This window comes from Schistocerca cancellata, chromosome 5 (genome assembly GCF_023864275.1).
Source record: "Schistocerca cancellata isolate TAMUIC-IGC-003103 chromosome 5, iqSchCanc2.1, whole genome shotgun sequence".
In the NCBI taxonomy this organism is placed as follows: Eukaryota; Metazoa; Arthropoda; class Insecta; order Orthoptera; family Acrididae; genus Schistocerca; species Schistocerca cancellata.
In genome coordinates, this window is record NC_064630.1 from 84,798,521 (window position 1) to 84,821,242 (window position 22,722).

The 22,722-nt window shown below is 39.3% G+C and overlaps 1 protein-coding gene across 3 annotated transcripts in view; it reads left to right on the forward strand.

Moving 5' to 3' along the window:
* The window catches only part of LOC126188841 (uncharacterized), a 178,828-nt gene that overhangs the window by 22,384 nt on the left and 133,722 nt on the right, over window positions 1-22,722 (forward strand). For all 3 annotated transcript variants that reach the window (XM_049930459.1, XM_049930458.1, XM_049930460.1), the window contains exon 4: window positions 17,319-17,453. In XM_049930459.1, coding sequence (XP_049786416.1) covers window positions 17,319-17,453 — 135 coding nt within the window. The remainder of the gene's footprint in view (window positions 1-17,318; window positions 17,454-22,722) is intronic.

Here is a 22,722-nt window from a genome sequence, read left to right on the forward strand (position 1 = left end):
GGGTGGACCGGGCAGGTCTTGCATCTTGGTCTTCCACAGTGGTACGATCGCTGTGGCAGGGTGGAAGTGGGTGTGGCATAGGGATGGACTAGGATGTTGTAGGGGTTGGGTGGGCAGGAGAACACCGCTTTGGGAGGAGTTGGAAGTATCTTGGATAGAATGTTCCTCATTTCAGGGCATGATAATAGATAATCAAAACCCTGATGAAGGACATGATTCAGTTGTACCAACTGCACAGCAAAACGTTAACCACACACAAGTACCAAAGAACATAACATACAAAGGCAGTTCTGTATATATCTTGATATCACAGATGAATTTTTGTCTTAATGTTTGCATTTGACTTGTGTTGATTCCTTGTCTGTTGAGATCTCCACATCAGCACCTCCCTTTTTGGGGAGCTGTGGCTCGGAAGGTCTTGCATCAAATCACAAATCTGGCCAGTGCAAACCTGAACAGAATTAGAAAACACAGGAGCTAATCTAACTAGCAGATATCTGCTAGTTACCTGCCCGTCAGACTGCATTTTTGTGGCTGAGGTAGAGGTCTGATTGGGTCACTCAAAGCCGTAGAGAGATTGTCTTCTGTGTAAGAAGGCTTGAGATGCTTGGCAGGTAGAGAATACCATTTCCCAGGGAAGTCAGTCACATTTGTTTCATTACTATGGTCTATGACTGTAAAGGGGCCGGAAAAGAGTAGTGGTTTAATAGTGTCATCTCTCAGCCACACAAAACACCATCTGAATAAGTCTTTGTGAAAGAAAATGGGTTTATCACTGTGTCAAATTGGATTCTTTGGAAAGAGGTGATGCATGTGCGAGTGCAATTGCACAAAAATGTATTGCACCCTCTTACTGGTAGCCAAGGCTTAGGTGTGGGTGAGAAAAATTCACATGGAACCCTTAATTGCTGATCATAGACCAGTTCAGCAGCTTAGCAACCTAAGTCCTCTTTCAGGACAGTGCGTAGCCCTAACAGTATGAAAGGTAATGTTCCTGACCGGGCATCCGTCAACATGGAACACATGGAACCCTTAATTGCTGATCATAGACCAGTTCAGCAGCTTAGCAACCTAAGTCCTCTTTCAGCACAGTGCATAGCCCGAACAGTACTAAAGGTAGTATGTTCAACCGACCGTGCATCCGTACAGCAGTCCAAGGTTGCTTTCAGTGTGCAGTAAATAAGCTCTATTATCGGGTTACTGGCAGGATGGTAGCTCATCACTGAAATATGTTTCAGCTGCATAGTCTCATAATCTCAAATGGTTCAAATGGCTCTGAGCACTATGGGACTCAACTGCTGAGGTCATTAGTCCCCTAGAACTTAGAACTAGTTAAACCTAACTAACCTAAGGACATCACAAACATCCATGCCCGAGGCAGGATTCGAACCTGCGACCGTAGTGGTCTTGCGGTTCCAGACTGCAGCGCCTTTAACCGCACGGCCACTTCGGCCGGCCTCATAATCTCTTCGAACAATAGGCACTCAAATTGCATACCCCTCCCCATAATAACAACTTGTGGAGTGGAGTGCTGAATTTCGCAAACAAGCAATTTAGTTGGGCCTGGGTGACAGAGACTGCAGAAACATCAGCTACCGCCATGGCCTCAGGCTACCTAGTGAATCTATCTACGATAGTCACCAAAAGACGAAATCCATTGGGGGGGGGGGGGGGGGGAGAAGAGGCTCAAGCATTTCTGGAAACCTTGCAATTTTGTCATTTCCTGCAACACTGTGCCCAGTGCCAGCAGTCTTTTTGCTCCTGGCCAAACCCCTTTGTCCACCAACATTTTTGCAGAAACCTTGATGCCAGATAGTGGAACATTGTGATATGCATTGAAGATGGCATCACCATCTCGCAGGAATGAAGAGGCAATTCTTGTACCTTGGAGTGTTGCACCATATCCGTTGATTGGTACCATGTATTGGCACGTGCTCAAGACGTAAGCCCGTCAATGCAGGATTCGCATGACAGTGTAGACGGAAAGCATCTTTCTCTGGTTCTGCTACTCTGTCAGTAGCAGTGATAGCCTCACACTTTCAAGACAAGCAGTCAGCCACAGTATTATATTGATCCACAATGTGCTGGATGTCCTTTGAGAACTGAGGAATGAACCCAGTGTGTCTACACTTTCATGATGAATTAAGTTCCATCATATGCTGGTATCTGGACGTTAGTGGCTCATCACCAGTAAAAATTTTAACGACTTCTCCCTCTAGCCATGGCCGGAAATGCTTTACAGTCACATATATTGCAAGAAGCTCCCTGTCAAATGCGTTCCACTGTTGCTGATTAGACAGGCTCTTCGAAAAGAAAGCCAGAAGGTGCCAATCTGCAGAGATGTACTTTTGAAATATAGTGCCATCAGCAGTTGAGCTTGTATCAACACTCAAAGCAATGGGGTTGTCAGAAACAGGCTATGTCAACATGGTATCATTAGTTAATGCAGTTATTAGGTCTTGAAATGCATTTTGAGCTTCACGAGTCCAAGGAATTTTTTTGCTGCCAGATGTTTTTTTGCATGTAAGTAGTTTATTTATAGGTTCTTGTACTTCAGATAAATTGAGTGTCACCTGCAATAGTTTAACGTTTTGAGTAGTCTTCTAGAGCCATTAAATGTTAGAGGTTGAGACATTTCTCTGGAAGAAGTGAACTGCCTGTCCAAGAGACTGAATAGTCTAGAAACTGTACCTCCTCCTTGGCAAAGAATTTTTTTTTTTTTTTTTTTTTTTTTTTTTTTTTGCCCCCCCCCCCCCTCCCCCCAGATTGACTGTGACTGTGCTCCAGCCATACAGAACGTGAATGAAAACTCTTGTAGTACTTCATGCATGAAATGCTACCAAGTCTGGGAGAATTTCATAGTCAAAAGGCATTATGTTGTGTTCGCAGAGTCTGAAGGTGTTACTCACTAGAGTTTTCTGCCTAGCCATGGGGATTTGTGAGAAAGCCTTCGTACAATGTATCACACTGAAAAAAACAAGTGTCCATCACACTGCTGTTACAGTCTGCAGCAGCACTGGGAACCAGATATCTGTCCATAATAGTGCAAGCATTTCAGCCCCCATAATCACAATACATTCTCCATGAGCCAGTCTTCTTTTTTACCACCTGCAGGGTGGTGATGTTCCCTCACTGTGATATCTTGTCACATGTTAGTTAGTAATCATCATCTCGAATGCCACACCTTGCATGTCTTTTTAACTCCACAAGTTCATGTGATGTAGAATGCGAGATCTTCTCGCATAATACACGTGTGTGTTCTGCATTTAGGCAGTCGCGACATCTAGTATTTTATACCAGGTGTGGAAGACGTGGACAGTGCTAAAACCATTGTGTGAGGGCAGATCAGTAGCACCATGCAGCACGAGGCCTTAGGTGATAGAGGTGCTTTGATCAAGCAACAGTTTGACAGGTCTGGCATCACGGAAAAATTACAGAGAAACTTGGACCCTCAAAACCGGACCACTCACACCCACAATAATGAGTGTTCAAGTACGGCAAAATCCATCATCCAAATCTAAAGTCAACCCCTTCTTCCTGAATGTCTCATTTGCCAAATTGTTAGCAGCTGTGAGAAATGGAACTGTTGTAGATGAGTGGGGATCATTCAGCCACTTTGGATATACACTTACTACAATCCATTGTTGATTAAGAATAGGTCACTGAATTTCCTTTCCTTTACAAATAGTGTATTTGACCCTGTAACTACTGACTCCATTTCTTTCTGTTCACTTGAGGCGTGTTAAATGTTCTGGATGGGTGGGTGTGCATACTGGCACTCGTCCTTTGAGTTTGGGTAGAGACGTGGGCTCTTGCTCTGTCTTGCTGCTTCACAGAAGCATCTATGCTACCATCACAATTTCAAATTTTGTCAATACTGTTTGGGATCCAAAAACTGTTGTTACCTTCCTGACTCTGTAATCAAGCATTCAGCCTAGCTAATTTGTTGACTAGATGGCTCTGTCTGTGGTGCTTGTGTTTGTGGTGAAGCAATGTGCGAGTCTGTGCTCCCTGCCGCTGCAAAAGTCTGAATGTGTGATTCGGAACCTCCCACTATAACATCTTCAAATACTGCCCACAAGGCGCCCGGTGTGGCCGTGCGGTTCTAGGCGCTTCAGTCTGGAACCGCGTGACCGCTACGGTCGCAGGTTCGAATCCTGCCTCGGGCGTGGATGTGTGTGATGTCCTTAGGTTAGTTAGGTTTAAGTAGTTCTAAGTTCTAGGGGACTGATTACCACAGACGTTAAGTCCCATAGTGCTCAGAGCCATTTGAACCCCCTTTTTTTTTTTTTGCTGCCCACAAATTATTGTCAATTATGATAGCATCCACCTTGCTTGCCAAATCACCAATAGGAAGCTCCATCATAATGGGCTGAATAGTCCTATTTCACCGCAATCTACATAGCCAAAAACCACTCAGACAGGAGATCGTTACCTCTCCCCCTTCCCCTGCCGCCCCCCCCCCCCTCCCTGCCCCAGCATATACTGTGAATGAAGTACTTGTGAAGGGGAACCACTGGAACAAGCAACACTTTTGCTGATTTTCCGTGTATCCGTAACTCAGATGGTAATACGAAATATATCCATCCAGCTGTGCTATAACCAATGTGAATTGTTACCATAATTTACATAGTATAAGACACACTGTTTCTCTGAAAAATTGCCTCCAAAATCCAGGTGCATCTTACACTCAAAATTAATATAAAAATGTCCTCTGTTTGATTTAGAATTCCCAACAGTCTTAAAAAAGGGCGTGTAGCAGAAGCCTATCTCTATCTGGCAACATTGGATTCAATGAGCAGCAGCATGCATCAATGCAACGAACACAAGCTGCAAGGATTCATAAGCTTGGTAACACTGTCTCACTCCTGCCCCGTCATCACAAACCCAGAACACTGTCTGGCCTGCGATGCGTCACTGCAGTCTACATTGCAAATGAACTTGAATTGAAAGTGATTTGTGTTATTGGCGACAGTGTAATATTCTTTTAGTAGCTAGTTTTGCAATAGAAAAAAATAAAAAGTATTCATATGATGTGGGCTGTAAATTGAAAGTAATACCACATGCAGAACAACATGGAAACAGAGCAACTGAGCAGCATTTTAGCCCTACACCAACAGAAAAAACCATTTTTGATTGGCAGACTACTAAACAAGAACTGAAAAAAATGAGGGGGACTAAATGTGCAAATAGAGGTCTGAATTCAAAATGACCAAAACTATAAGATGATGTGAAACGTCCCCTTAGAACAATTTATACAAGACTGTGCTTAAACTGACACACAATATTTTTAGCGCAACGCAATCTGACTATCAAAAATCCCTGCAAAAGAATGGCCCCGAGTAACATTAAACTATACCTTTCACAAATCACTTACCTCACAAAAATCTTCGTTACTCGAACTACTGCAATACAGCGAGCGCCACTATTGCCAGCTAAATAAAAGATTCAAACTACAGAAGGCACTAACTACTGATAGGGATAGTTAGCAAATGAAAGATATTAATAGAGAACAAACAATGTATTTACCTTAATATTCATAATTGACATCCAGTCTTACAGATTATCAAAACTCCGCCATCTCTCTCCCCACATCCACCACTGCTGGCGGCTCACCTCCAACTGCGCAACGCTATGCGCTGTTCACATTCAGCTATAGCAGTTCATGACAACAATGGCAGGCAACAATGCAAACTAGCCACATACTGCACACAGCACAGCCAGTGATTTTCATACAGAGAGCTACGTAACGTTGCCAATAAGAAAACATAAACAGCAAACTTACATAAAGAAAACATAAACAGCCTACTTACATAGCCCCCATGCGCCCCACAAAAAATTTTACAAATGGTGTTGGGCACTGGCCAATACAGATTTGAAAAAATTTTTCATAATTACAATAACAAAGATATCAAATGCACACACTTATTTATACAATGTTGGTCAAAAGCTAAAATTTTCTCACAGTCCATAAAGACAGTCCAGATTGTTCATCATAATAGTAATTACAGTTTTTGTTTTTCACAAAGTCTCATTAGTAAAAGAAATTGCACACAGAAGTAGTGGATTTCCATGCAGTCTTGAAGAAGTAGTGTTGTCCTTCCAACGGAAAGACAGTGCTGACTCTTGAAATGCTGACAGGTAATGGGCCACAACAGAGCAAACCCACAGCAGAGTCAGTCGACATTTAGAAGAATATTGTTAGGTAGGTCGTCACAGAGCAGACCCACTGTAGTCCTGGTAGAGATTACGGTATTGGTGGGCCACCAGAGGTGCAGACCCACTGTAGTCCTTGTAGAAATCGTGGTATTGGTGAGTCATCATAGGTGTAGACCCACTGCAGTCCTTGTGGAATCGGCCAGCAGCCATCTGTTGCGACTGTGCAGGTGCACATTCACCATCGAAGAGTCTTGCGGAGAATATAGCAAGTCCATAAATCACCACTTGTCCACTCACAAAGTTTTTCTTTTTTTCTAATTGTCCTTAGAACCAGCAATGCTGTTATCCAGTCCCTTGCTGAATTATTAACACACGTGCAAACACTATCAGTCCCTACTTCTCGTCCATATACTATGACCAACAGAAACGTGTGCAGTGAAATGTAACTTACAAGTTACTTAATTAGATGAACTGGTGTCAATTACAATTTTATAACATAAGAATACAATTAAAAAGGTACAAAATACATCATTAAAAACATAACAATACAGATAACATTTGTAGTAATATAGGCTCTACAAAACAATAGAAATAAACATATACATCAGTGTTACAGGAATTATGACATAAGTAAATACATAAAAGATCAGAATAACTTTTGAAACATCAACTTTACACATTAGCATTAAAACAAAACAGAATAAATAATAACTAAGCATCTTTACAAGGTAAATAACATATTATTAATGCCAATTATATTCGAGGATAACAGTATTCCTCATCATAGTGAATGTAGCTTAGTATTAGAAGAAAAGAAAAAATTCTATGGAACTACACAGAGACAGGAAGAAAACAAATACACAAGGGTACACAAACACATAGTGGGATAACACAAAAGGAAAGGACAGGGTTTGTTTTACTGCAGTATTTTGCATGGAGATCTCCCTTCGTTCATCATTATTCCCAAAAGTCCTATCTAAGCCTGCTTTCTGTATTCTGTTCACATCCTCTGTCAAAAATAGTTTTTCTCCACTGTACAGTATCCTTTTTTTTGCCCAAACCATTTTCATATAGCTTCTCAAAACATTTCTTCCAAGTCATCATAGTTAGTTTCTTATTATGTAAGTAGGCTGTTTATGTTTTCTTTATGTAAGTTTGCTGTTTATGTTTTCTTATTGGCAACGTTACGTAGCTCTCTGTATGAAAATCACTGGCTGTGCTGTGTGCAGTATGTGGCTAGTTTGCATTGTTGCCTGCCATTGTTGTCATGAACTGCTATAGCTGAATGTGAACAGCGCATAGCGTTGCGCAGTTGGAGGTGAGCCGCCAGCAGTGGTGGATGTGGGGAGAGAGATGGCGGAGTTTTGATAATCTGTAAGACTGGATGTCAATTATGAATATTAAGGTAAATACATTGTTTGTTCTCTATTAATATCTTTCATTTGCTAACTATCCCTATCAGTAGTTAGTGCCTTCTGTAGTTTGAATCTTTTATTTAGCTGGCAATAGTGGCGCTCGCTGTATTGCAGTAGTTCGAGTAACGAAGATTTTTGTGAGGTAAGTGATTTGTGAAAGGTATAGTTTAATGTTACTCAGGGCCATTCTTTTGCAGGGATTTTTGATAGTCAGATTGCGTTGCGCTAAAAATATTGTGTGTCAGTTTAAGCACAGTCTTGTATAAATTGTTCTAAGGGGACGTTTCATAAGTACGTATTGTCGTTGCCAGCGGAGTGAGTCATTGCCTATTGTCTCTTTGCTGGCGCGCGTCGTTATTGGGATTTGGAGACCTAACTTCTACAAATTCATCTTGACGAGAGTGCTCTGCTCTGTTTAAATCTCGCCAGTTCTGATGCAATTCAGGTCTGTCGTTACGATCATATCGTCTGTCGTCATGTCGGTAGATTCGATAGTTTCTTTCTTGTCGGTCATGTGGTGGAGAATTTCTCCCTGAATCGTAACTGCGCGCTGGACCGTTGCGTCTAAAGTTATTCTGTCTCCCTTGATAATTATTTTGGTTCCCATATTGTCTGTTTCTGTGATAGTCATTATTGCGGAGAGGTGATCTTTCCCTGTAATTATTACTACTCTGCCAACGGTTGTCATACGGGTGGTGTCTATTTTGGTCACGATTTGTGTGGTGAGAATAGCCTTGTCGCGTCCAGTTATCGTTTCTGTCGTCACGGAATTGTGACGGATGTGACCTGTAGTGATTGTTTTCCTGTTTTCGCATCCCGCGACTGTCTGTGTCAATCTCTAATTCTTGTAACAGTCCCTGAAAAGCTTCAATGTCATCTTTGCAACGTCCTGCTAAAATAATATGTCTCAAATGTTCGGGCAGTTTGATTAAGCAAATGCGGATGAGTTCTGAGGGGCTGTATGGCTTTGACAGGTATTGATTCTTTTGCAACATGTCTTCAAAATATTTCACAAGACTGGAAAATTCAGATTGTTCGAAGTGTTTCATCATTATGATGCTATGTTTTACACGGTCTTGTGTAGCTTGAGACCAATACGCTGAGAGGAAGGCATGATAAAATTCTCCTTCACTGTGACAATCGTGAATGACCGATCGCATTCTTACAGCTGGTTCGTTCTCCAAGTAGCCACACATAAATTCTAATCTGTGCTCCAATGACCAGTTGGGAGGAAAACAATGAGAGAATTGATGGAGCCATGCTTGTGGATGAATGTCGTTGCCAGAATTCTTAAATGTTTTGAATTTACGTGTAGTAATGAACAGCTTATAGTCAAAATCATCATGTCGGCGAGTCACATATCGGTCATTGTTACGTCGTGTCGGCGGTTCCATCTCAAAACTCGGTGCACCTTGCCAATTCCTTTCATAATTACCGAAATGCTCTGTGTTATTATATTGTGGCTTTTCCGTATTTCTATGTCCCTCTTCCAGTATTGGGGCGCGAGTGTCCTCTGAAATACGTAATTCTTGTATTACCTGTGTCAACTGATCTTATACTTCCTGGATTTCTCTTTTGTACTGTGTATTGATTTGATTTTGATTTTGTTTGAATTTTCTTATTTGTTCATACTCTTCTGTGTCAGTGAAGGCTACGGGTCTTGTGTCATTCAGATCATCATCTACCTTTGTAGATAAGTTAGTGACCTGATCCGAAAGTTCAGCTACTTTCTCCGATAGTGAACACATTTCCTCAGTGTGTTTTTCTGAACCAAGTTTCAGAGTGTCCATTTGTGTTGAAATCGAATCTACTGTGTTCTTTAAGTTTTCCTGAGTTTTTGCCAGTTGCGTAACCGAATCGGTAGATGCAACTGAGTCAATTTTAGCCCACAAGGTCTCATGATTTTCATGAACAATGGTTTGCAGCTCTTTTATGGCTACTTCGTGATTCTGTAATGCATTTTCATGCCGCGAAAAAATAGGCTGAGAATGCTCACAAATTTGTGTTTTTACGTCATTACAGACCTTTTGACATTTCGATTCAATGTTATGTAACTCAGTAGTTAAATCTTCACGTGTTTGTTCAAGTGTGGTGTCTAACTTCCGAAGATTTTGTTCCATTGTGTCTAACTTTTGCAGCTTTTGCTGTGTTTGTCTCTGATTTTGTTCCATTGTGTCTAACTTTTGCAGCTTTTGCTGTGTTTGTCTCTGATTCTGTTCCATTGTGTCTAACTTTTGAAGATTTTGTCCCATTTGTTGCATTAATTGTAATAACAATGCATTAGTGTCTGGAATCTGTCCCTCTACGCTTTTCGGCAGTGCATTTGCACCAGCAACATTCACATTTTGACAAGCAGAAAATGTGTCTTGACTTATTTGAGAAAACGGTGAGGACGCAAAACTTGAATCTACAGTATTTGCAAAATTGTGTCCTATCATTTCGGATTCCTGAGGCGAGCTGTTGCCGACCGATCGATCGATAATGCTTCCCTGTTCACTACCTGTTTGACTGTCTACGCCATTGTTTGACGCCCGCTCCATTTCCCTATGCACAGTTACCAAATTACTACTTTGAATATTAGTTAATTCATTACATGGTGGGGCCAACACACTGCTTTCGTCTTCACTGTCATTTCTCAATTTACTTTGGAGCCGAGTGTTACGTTTTTCACACGCCATTATTGTGACAATATTTCACACGATAACACAGAAAAACACAATTTGAAGAGCAAAAATAAGAGAACACATTAACATAGCACTGAAAATAATATCTAGTTAATTGCAGCTGCGAAATACTTGGTGCAAATCTACATGCATGCCCCAACTGTTTTACTGTGCAACAATGAAAAGCTGCAACTACAAAGGAGATTCTCTCTACAATTACGCGCTAGCAATAAACAAAATCTAGACTAATTACACAAACTACAAGAAAAAATCAGAAGATTCCAGTGAGGTATCCTACGCTAAGGGTCGACATATGAAACGTCCCCTTAGAACAATTTATACAAGACTGTGCTTAAACTGACACACAATATTTTTAGCGCAACGCAATCTGACTATCAAAAATCCCTGCAAAAGAATGGCCCTGAGTAACATTAAACTATACCTTTCACAAATCACTTACCTCACAAAAATCTTCGTTACTCGAACTACTGCAATACAGCGAGCGCCACTATTGCCAGCTAAATAAAAGATTCAAACTACAGAAGGCACTAACTACTGATAGGGATAGTTAGCAAATGAAAGATATTAATAGAGAACAAACAATGTATTTACCTTAATATTCATAATTGACATCCAGTCTTACAGATTATCAAAACTCCGCCATCTCTCTCCCCACATCCACCACTGCTGGCGGCTCACCTCCAACTGCGCAACGCTATGCGCTGTTCACATTCAGCTATAGCAGTTCATGACAACAATGGCAGGCAACAATGCAAACTAGCCACATACTGCACACAGCACAGCCAGTGATTTTCATACAGAGAGCTACGTAACGTTGCCAATAAGAAAACATAAACAGCAAACTTACATAAAGAAAACATAAACAGCCTACTTACAGATGTATTAAAATGGATTCAAGGACACCATCAAAATGGCATTGGAATTAATACAAAGAAATGATTCAAATACATGCTCATAAGCTAGTGCTACAGTGGAACTTAACAGAAGGGTGGAGTTGGCTGGTGCTACAGGTTTATTAAGCGTCATGGACTTTGCATATGAACTAAAACCAAAATATTTCGGAAAATGCCACCAGAGCTTTAAGAGAAAATATTACCTTTCCATCACTTTATTATTCAACTTCAAAAGAAAAGCAGTGTGGAGCTAAGCCCAAATAGTGAATATGGATGAAACTCCTCTGACGTTTGAAGTCCCAAGTAACAGAACTGTTGTCATGAAAGGTGTAAATCTGTAACTGTAAAAACAAGTGGACAAGAAAAATGCTCTACACTTTTGTCCTGTCATGTTGTGCTGATGGTACTAAACATAATCCAGTGATCATTTTCATGTACAAAACAATGCTGAAGCCTTTTGAAATACTGCCAAGTGCTGTTTTTCATGTACATGACAAGGGTTGGATGGATGAGGCTAGTATGAAATTTTAGATTAACAGAGTGTGGGATAGAAGGAAAGGTGTTTTATTGAAAAAGAGTTCTTTTCTTGTGCTAGATCAGTTTAGTAGTCATCTGAAAAATTTTGTGAAAGAGAAATTGAGACAGGGAAACACAGACATTGCTGTTATTCCGGGAGGACTTACTTCATAATTGCAACCTTTTGACGTCTCGATAAATAAACCGTTTAAAGTGTATATGAAAGAGGAATGGAACAAATGGATAATGGATGAAACCTGACATGAATTTACACTGAAGGGAGCTTTAAAACAATCTGTGATCAAACAAGTGTGTCAGTGGTTAATACAGTCATGGTCTAGACTGAGAGAAGACATTATTGTTAAATCTTTTAAGAAGTGTGACAAAAGTAATGCCCTCGATGGTAATAAAGACCATCTTGTATATGAAGAGAACAATCGTGATGACAAAGAGGAGGAGGGAGAAGAAAAAGAAGAAGAAGAAAGTTCAGATGGTGATTTTCAGGGATTTTAAAGGTCGATGCAGTTTTATAAACTTAAGAATTTTTTTAAAATCTGGCTTTACAAACTAATAATAAAAATGTTATTATTTTATAATTGCTTAAAAGTTAAGTTCATCTTGTAATCCGTAAAATAAAGTACTTGTCTGATACCATTCCACACAAATGGAAGATGGCCATTAGCCATAGCTGAGACTTTGTGGGCCAAAAAAGACAGATTTCTGATGTTATTGTTCTGTTGCCATTACCTGTATCATTGTTGTTGTTGTTGTTGTTCAGTGTAGCTGGTGGTGATGGCATACCATTGTTAGCTCTCGGTAAACTCTGGTGCTACTCTTTCAGCCCATGTTAGTGAGTAGGCCCATTGTTCCCTGCGCGTGCACAGAAAATCAGTTTGCCAACCGTTCAGTATGGGGTCATGACTGTGGGAATTGATTCTACTTCAAATATATATGTGGCTTGTAAGTGATTATCACTTTATTTGTATAAATATTCTTTGCACACAGTACTTTACTTTGACCACACAACAAAACGTGGACCACACACGAGTACCAAAGAACATAAAATGCAAAGAAAATTCTGCGTATATCTTGATGTCACAGATGAATTATTATTTTAATGTCTGCATTTGACTTGTCTCCACACTATCAAGGTCGCTACAGTACAAGAGACTCTCAAGATAGTTAAGCAGTCTTCCAACATGATCCATGATGATTGCTGCAGTTAGTTATTTCCATGTTTGGTACTCCTTCTTCCTTTCTTAAAAAAGAAATGCACACGCATACGCGCGCACATGCACATGGACAGCTGTAGCTACAGCTCAGCTGGCAAAGATACCATAACACTCTTTTGTAACTCTATTTATTTGTGGTTACATGGGTCCAACAAAATCTATTCCAGAAACTTCCAACGATTGTGAGGCTTCACTTAATCAACAACCAATGGCACTTCTATCTGCTGGCAGGCAGTGCTGCGTGCAATTGTATGGGGAAGACAACGACATAGGATTGCTTTGATGACACAATAGATGTATTGAAAGTGAGTTCCCAAATGCAGAAAACCATCATCAAATATGGGTTGACGCACTTTACCTTCAGTGTGCAGGGTAGTGGTAGACCTTTGATTAAAGTGTTGATAGATTCAGTCCATACTGCAGCTCTACTGTGGTCAGAGGCCTTGCAGTAGTGGCATAGCATTCTCGTACCAGTCAGTGCTGCTAGCAGATCTCAAGTCATGGGAATGTTACCATCTTAACAGATGCTAATCAGCTTATACTACATGTTAGTTGGGGACACTTATCCAAAGCTATGCATAAGCCAGCACCATATGTTCACTCCAATGTGACAAAGTGTGAACATAGGAGTGCTCTTTCCCTGTTGTTTGGACCCATCTTTAATCAAATAACTGAGAAAGTGTTGTCACCATCTGACAGTAGATTGTGTGGCAGATCTTCATACCAACCTATTCTGAGCAGCCAAATGTCTTGATGGGATGTTAGTGTCATTAATTTCAGAGGGCTGTAATCACCTGCAGTAACTCGTAATAAATTTCTTCTAGGTGCTATGATTTTCAAAACTTGTTCAGTGACTTCTAGCTGATTTACTGAAAGCCTATCCTCGTCTACCGTGACATTTGTTTGGAGATCTCGTCCTTCTGCCTTGCAGATTGCGAATAGTGTCTGGCAGTTGTTATTTGCTCCATTAGCAAAGACATCTCATCATACAGTGATATCAGGCTGTCTTCCATTTCAGTTCCTATAGTTAAGCCATCCATAAATGTGTTTTCGTGCAGTAACCCTGCAGCGGTAGGGAACTGGTGATAAATGGCTGTTAGTTCTTGGAAGGTGGTTGAAAGTAAAACTGGTTACATGCAAGCCTAACAGATGTTTCAGTAAGCAAACTGCTCTTTGGCGAGCCTTAATTTCTTCCTCAACCTTATTGGCATCTAACTTGTTCCAGGAGAATTGAGTAAAATCTCTGCTGCTAGAGTTTATAGTGAGCTGCAGAAAGACATGAGTGATACAATGATTACAATGTGTCAGAAAAGGAATCTTGTAAAGCACTTCAGTCACCTCAAGTAGTATGTTAGGCATGATTTACAAAGTTTCATTGATAGTAGAGACACCCTTTTCATGGGATGAACAATCAAATACTGTTTCTCATTTAGTGATTTGTTGCTCCCCCCCCCCCCCCCCCCCCGCCTCTCTCTCTCTCTCTCTCTCTCTCTCTCTCTCTCTCTCTCTCTCTCTCTCTCTCTCTCTCGATTATATGATGAGGCAAATGAAACAAGAAACTAGTCCATGGCTTCATATTGGTAGTAAACTCTCTTCTTTAATATACTCCAACATTATGTTATGACAAATATGTCTCAGCTCTCATTTCTTAATAGTCTTCTTCCTGAGGCATTGAAACACCACTCAGTATTGTGAAAGTTATTGATTGTATAGCACCAGTGTATTTTTGTAGGAGGCAAACTACTCACCAGTGGTCTTCAGACAAGAAACTGTTCAAGATTGCGTATTTTTAGCCACTCATTGCTCTTTCTGGGACCTTTGCTGATTCAGTTTGCTTCCAAGTCCCAGAAGCTACAGTGTTGTCATTTTGGTTCTTCAAAAGCCCATGAGATTAGTGGTGGTGTACTCTGCTGAAACTCTTGTATGACTTCCCCTGGTAATCAGGATGAGCTTAGTGTGCAACAGACTGAAAAATATGTTTTGGTGATCTTTCACCCACTCTTTCTCACTAATGATATGCTCCAATAAGGAACTCTTTAGAAAGACCAGATTTTCCTTTAGTGGAGTATGCCAGCTCTTAAGTTTTTGGTGTGTTGAGTTATTGTGATATCTCAGGACACAGAAGAATGTTTCAAGAAATAATGTAAATGCTCGGATGTAGTGAGCATGACATAAACAGTATTCCACGTGCTTCTTAGGCTGAGAAACACAAGTCTCCAAAACATGAATGTTGATGAAGATTTAAATTCATCTACTGACAAAGATGTAGGTGGACTGACTGCCAGCATCCAAAACATAACATGTGAGTATCTTTTCCATTCCTCAAACAGTCTCTAACATGTGACCTTGATTAAGGTTAAGAAAACAGAGATTGCTCGATCTGAATATCGGGAAACATTCCAGAATGTCTCTTCAACAATAAAAGAAAGTGCAGCAGGCCATTGTAATAGACTTCTCTGCAAGGTTTGATCTGCAGTATGTGATCATATGACATACAATTTGTGATGTGGCAGATACTCTTATCTCCTGCAAGTGGCAAGAGGGTAGAAGTGCATTATCCAGTTATAGCTCACAAACTTCCCAATGCACAGATTTTGTCAGTAGAAACTGCCACCAGTGAATGGCAAATGAGAAATTACACTAAGGAAACAACAGTCTGTGCTTGAACCAGCACATTTAGTCAGTCACAGTTTATTACCATAAAAACAATTTAACAAGAAATTTCTATGAACATAAATACAAAGATAAAAATCACTCACATTAAAACAAAGATGCACTGTACCACTGCTCTCCTGCAGGTTTGGTGTAGGGGTCCCTTCAGTCGCACTGTAGAGCATACTCAGCAGATGGATACTGGATGGCCCCAAGGCATACAGATCGTGTGTGTCCATTCGTGTGCTCAGCTAATTTAGTGGTGGTCATTCAGTATAAAAAGCCATGCAGTGAGCACATTATAGTTGGTAAACTGTGTGGTTTCACATGTTATTTTGCCACTTTTGTTACAAGGCTTACCAGTGATGGTGCCAGTGTAAGTGGCAGTTGGTTGGTGCATGGATTAGGCTTTATTGTGGGAATATTCTAGGATCGGAAACCATGGGGCAGAGATAATCGGAAATGTCATATGATCTGACAAGAATGTTACAGAGGTGGTCATGATTCTTTGAGAAAGTTGGTTGAAGTATGTATAAGAATTGAGGGATAACTACATGAAGTACCTGTAGTGTCAGTAGACAGATGGATATTGTGTGATGGAACAGCCCATGTGTCAACATACCCAGGTACTTTGTCCTTTGTCATGTAAGGCATTTTTTTCACTCCATACCTGCTGCAGCAGTATACACCCACTACCATACTTCCAGAATTGACATTTTCTCAATGTTTTAGGCATTTTTTATCAGTCCCCATGTTTCCTATTTTTATTTTATAACTAAGGCATAGATGGAGTATAAGAAGTATACTATCTCACTCTTCTTCCTAAAAGTCAGACTCTTCCAAGTGAAGGAAGGGGACCTGGACAGTAACAATGATGACTGTGAAAGTCTCCTCACTTCAGTGTAGGAAAGTTGCAGTTCGAGCACCTGGTGCAAGATTTGTTGCACTTGATAAACAATATTGTTACACTTGAAAGGGAGTCTGTGTAAGATATGGCAAGAGTCCCATATTGGGGAAAAAGCTGACAATACAAAAAGTGAAAATAGTGAGAATGATTTGAAGATAAGTGTTGTGCCTCACATTGCAGATGTAAATACAGTAAACAAATACATTTGTGCTACAAGTGTAGGAATCAAAACTTCCATATCTGTTTATGAAATAGAAAACTTTATTGAAAATTTTTTCCAGAAGTTGAAACAAATGGTAGCTATGGATTTTTGATAAAGAAATAACTACAATCAATGTGGTATTAGGTGTCAAACTGTTTTATGCCCAGAGGTTTCAAATTAAAGGGCACAACAATTAATAAAATGGCTAAATGCAGTTTTATTAATTATATGTTTAAAAACCAATTACATTTTCCCATTATTTGCATCAATTTTTATAGTCCCTTAAATAGAATAAAAGAAGGCTTTCCTGTAGGTGCATGACTATGTACTTGCAAATGTTATTTTTTGTCTGTATCTGCCTCCACCTCCAAGTTCCAAATTTTCCTGTGTCTATTTGATTGGTGTCTGGAATGTAGAAAAGCTTTTCTACATAAACACTTCATTTTGTATGATACTGCAGATGCCCCTTGCATGTTATCATGCATAAAAAAGGAAAAAGTATTGTGTAATCTTAGTTTAATAATGTCTGTCATGCATGTGCTTGTGGAGTATTTACGTAGTAGTACATGTAAAGAATAAGAAATTCATCCAGATCATTAATTGTGTATTGCGTTTACACTAGGCAGTCTGTGTCATTGTTTCTTACATTTGCAACTAGAAATATCTTTCTGGAGTCCTAGATCCAAAGCACTCTCCTTACGTCAGTTTAGGTCTGAGAAGCAAGGGCATCTTTCAGCACATAAACATTCATATGTTTTGAGGGTTTCTCTTGCTGACAGCAAAGAACAACAAGGTAAGTATTCAGCACTATTTCTGAGTGCCATTCTGTCATATTAAATTTTCGGTATTGACTGTTACCCTGCCTCACCTCAAAGACATATATGTATATGCCCTTACAACTATGCAGAATTATTATTAAGGGGAGGTTCTGGTCAAGGCGGATAAAAAAATGAATTTTTTGTGTAATTTTCATCCCCTGCAGTTTACATATTATGTCTACAAAAGGATTTTTTGGTTGTGAAAGTATTTTAGAAGTAACATCATGTCGAGTGGAACTGTGTGCCGATAGAAGTATAGGCAGCTGTAAGTGCCTGATGAATTAGTTCAAGAAAAGATTCAACCAGTATCCAAATTTCTGTCCAGTGAGGTTTTGCATAAAAGGTGCACTGTTGTCAATATGCAATGTATGCATTGGAAAGTGGTACTGAAACATCTTCATTGTGGGGCAAAAAGTTTGTGGAATTATCTGAGAGGAAATGCATGCCTGCCATGGTGCAAGAAATGTCTCAGTTCAGAAATGTCTCAGTTCATTAAAACAGCCCAAATTGCAAAAAAAGAAAAACACTAGATTCAGAACCAGAGTACGTTTGAGGAAGAACAAGGATGCCTCTATGATCCTAGTATCGCAGATTAACCATAGGTTTTGAAACAACAATGTTTTTTGTTATTCCAAAGTGAAAATACACGTTTGTTGAAACCACATTTTTTCACCTGATGAAGCACTCAGAGCCTCAACAGATTAACTGATTAATTTCATTTTTTAATTGAAAGGTAATTAAATTTAGGGGGTGATAGGGAGAGCTTTTTTGTGTTTGAATTTTAAATATTTTTTCTAAACATTTGAACTTAAGAAAACATGCCAAGAAATTGACATGTTTCTCAAACAGCTGCCTTTTGTTTCTCCAAGGTCTTTTTCAAAATCCCATCATGATGTACCTCCAAATTCATTTTGATTTAAGAACTTTCTATTTTTATGGGTTTCAGAAATAGCCACGAGTCTGTACAACACTTCATGCAAACCAGGATGCACTGCGAGACGTGTACTTTGACAAGGGCTGCAGCTGCCATTTTTAATTTGTTATCAAACAAACAAACAAAAAAAACATATAACATATACCATTGTATGTATAATAATGTGGTACAACCTCCATTTTAATAAAAGAAACCCTATCTGAAAAAGATTGTAAAAAGATTTTTCGTGCCTCTGAACCAGAATCTCCCCTTAAGTTATATTTAAAAATTCTATTGGTCGTATTTTATAAACTCTTTGGGAAACATTTATCTGAAAGATTATCATAAGCTGTGAAGTTTCATCTTGAAAACTGTCCACTGTTTGCTTAAAAGGCATTTAGTTCCCAAATTTCCTTCCTCATAATTTATTTTTATTGAACTAATTATATAATTCATCCTTCTGTTTAAGATCATACTGATAGTCAAATTCTTCAGGAATTTTTTCTTGCATTGGTGTTAACTTTAAGCTTTTGGAGACAGGATGAATTTTATACGTGAAAACGGCACTATCAAGTAGCTTCATGTGGTCTAAAGTTGTATTATTGTGACTGGCTGTTAGTATTCAGAGTAATCATTATTTGCAGAACGTAGCACCTGGACAGATTAAAAATGAATCATTCAAATGCTGATAGGTTTCCATAGACTGATAAAGGATGTGTATAGTGTGGTGTTCACACAGAAAACAAGACAGATGTTCGTGTGGGTTAAGATCAAAAGAATTTTGGTTCAATGAAATGTTCCAAAGTCTTGGTCATATACTACCACAGGGTATCTACGACCCGGGAGAAACCCGGGAATTTTTTCATCCGGAAGAAAACCGGGAATTTTTTGGAATTCCAGGAATTTTTTTGTTTTTGTTTTAGCTTTCAGTTAAATTTTTGTAATTTTCAGTGGTAAGAAACAATATCCTAACAAAGGATATTATGTATCCCACTACTGCAGAATAATACTGCGACAATAAAACATGAACAAGAGGGAAAAAAAATAAAAATAAAACTTAAGTTGCAAAGGAAATGCGCTATATACAACAACTAAACACAGTGCTCATACAAGCGTCTGCCAACAGCAAAATGTGTTAAAGGCCTTGGGAAGACTGTTCAGAGCTTCATAACAATAAATTGCCTGCGTCTCCGATGAGCGTGACATCACAACTGTTTACGTTAGATTCGTTTGAGCAGGGCGGGCTCATGCGCAAGCGCAGTTGAGTCGCGCATGTGTAGTACCTTCTCCTACTTCTGGCTACAGAAGTGTGACTGTTAGCTCTATAAGCAGCAGCTGCTGCTGCTGCTGCAGCAAAATGCTACCCGGAAAAAATTTACTGGCTCGTGCAAGTTGTCAGATTCAGTGGGGCAAACCGGGGTATCTACCCCGGGTGGCAATTTCAGCAGAATGGAATGGGGCCGCCAAATTCATATTCTTGAGGGGGGAAAAAACCTTGTTTCACAAAGTGCCTAGTATCCAGCGCATGTTGGTCTGTTGATTATTCATATGATTTTGAAACACATCCCTGTTGGTTTTTGAACATTTTGGAACATATTCTAAGTTTATTTCTGAATGAATCATAAGTTGAATTTTGAATGCGTGTGTAGTGTACGTCATGTATCTGCCAGTGGAATCCCGTCGCATCTACAAATAAACTTTCCTTAGACAGAAGGGGACAGGGCTATACGAGCTGAGCAGAATAAAGCTGAACGGGTGAATGGCAATCACTGTTTGTTTATGTGGTTAACTGTGTTTGCGAATTATCAGTGTTGTTATAATTACGACCGAAATCCATAGATTCAGACTACCAGAGTGGAATCATAGGTAAGAAAGATTACGTATTTTCTTCTTGGTGTATCCAAGAAAATTAAATTTTGATAGAAAATTTTTTGCCAGACCGCTACACTAGTAAGGACCAGTTGTACTGTCCCCGGTAGCAGCCACCTGAGTAGTGCGGACAGCGCGTTTTATGAACACGTAATAACGCCTAACCGGAGAATAAACGCGGGATAACTAAACCGTTATTGTGGAAGGGCTAGCGAAGTTAACCGGAGAATAAGTTACAGAATTAGTGATGACGCGATTGTTTGGTAGAACTAGGAAGGAGATGAAACGGGGACATCACACAAATTATGGAAGAATAACACAATTCCAAATTTATATGAAAATTTCATACTACTACTTTTCAATCTCATGCTTGAGAAGCTGGAGTGTATGAATGAAATGTGAAACTATTTCCGAACATAAAACTTTTTGCTTGTAGTAGGCCTAATAGGCATTTAGTATTGGTACTTTGTGAATTATATTTTCTCGTGTTATAAAAATGACCATTTGTGCCAAAATAGTCTTGTTTATTTGGTGTGTGTTACAGTAGCTGCAATATTAGACAGGCCTATTTCGTTGTATCTAGCAGACAGTGACAAAATACACGTAATCAGATTGAGAAACCACACAAGTCTTGGGTACTGTTTGTATTGTATTAACAGCTTTTTCAGTATTAAACATTTCTTTTTTTCATGTAGCAAAACATGTGACGACCTTTGATGAGGTAATAGATCCTTTCCCACAAAGGGAAACATGCCATGTAAAGCTGTAACAAGGTTGGAGAGAAAAAATGCTAGGACTTATGGACTGAAGAAATGTGTACTGTCTTGCTTGTCTCTTCTACTGGTTTCATTTATCTTATGTTTAATTTTATGTCACACAAAAAAGCAAGTTATTAGCTATAGGCAATAAAGAATGCAAATTTTCTGAAGAGTTCTTGTTCTCCCGTTTACAAATTATCCCATCCAATATTGATGGCGAGTTTTTTTTTTTTTTTTCTGATGCACAGAGCAGTCTGAGTTAGGGTTGGAAAGTGGATAGTCTCCACGTGACTGGCATTTACGTTTAGTGATTTTGCTGTTTCCTCTTCGTTTATTGCTGTCACGTCAAGTGAAAACAAAATGGATTTCTGTGGCCGGGAGCTATCAAGTGAATTAAAATACACTGACATGAGTACAAAAGGAGAAAATATGTAATTAGTTTCAGATTTTATTTTATTTTCACCTTTCTGACAACCAAGTATTAATCGCCTTGCAGAACAATGAAGTTATTTTGTCAATTTGCTAGAGAAATTTGGCTTTTATTAATCTTTTTCAATGAGGCAGTCAATTTATTTGAAATAAAGTGTTTCATTCCACGCTATTGGCTAGTTTCAACTGTTCGCTGCATTTCAAAAGTGCACGTTTTCATTTTCTAGCACGTGTGACATTATGCCATAATGAAGAACCAAACATTAGATAATACAGTACTGGTACTCCAAGAAAATTTACATCTGAATCTGCACATACAAATGTGCACTTTAAGCCGAATTACACGTTTATGGTGCACAGAATTCTGATGCTCTTGAAGTATCCTCTGATGAATTGTTTCTTTTATGACATAATGTAAGATCTTTTAATGTCATACATCTACGAACATACGCACTTCCTAGTAGCTGCGCAAGCGCGGTGACGCCTGTTATCTGGCACACTGTGACAACTGCTGAAGCAAACCTATTTCTAACAGGTCGCGAGAAAATATTGCGAATGGTTATTTGCAAAGCGTTATTTTCAAAGTAAATTTCCTTTTATGTAAGATGAACTACATGCGAAAATGTACGATGAATTTCTTAAATCACAGAGTGTTTGACTCTCATTTAAAAATCAAGTCTTTGAGTACAAACATTTAGAAAAATTTCAAGCGCAGAAGATCAAGACATTTATGTCTTTATCAAAAATTTTACTGGCACATTTGTGGGATGTATCTTATAGTGTAACACGTGCAAAAAAGATCAACATTATATGTGAAAGCTTAGCTGTGTGTGTGTTTTTTTTTCTAACGAACCAAGAAGTACTACACCAGTGTATAAAACCATAACTATTCAAAGGACTGATAAGTTTTACAGTTCCAAGGAAAAGTATACTGTCACTGAACACAGAAAAAGTGTATCTTCACCTGGGAGAAAGTGTAATTTTAACCAGGAAATCCGGGAATTTTTTTTTTCTTGTCCACGTGTACACCCTGTACCAACCATTTGTGAACACTTCTAATTGGGTGACAAGGCACTGTAACTTTCTTCTAATAGAGCTCTTCCTCCTCATGAAAGACGGACCAAACATAATTCTCCAAGGATGGATTCATAAGCTAATTACACAAGAGTGACTTCCATGTGGAAGCTGGTCATACAGAATGCCATTAAAGCATTCGCTGTTGTGTAATGCTGTCTCTACCACCTTGTAAGCTTCCTTTTCTCCTATGAAGCACCA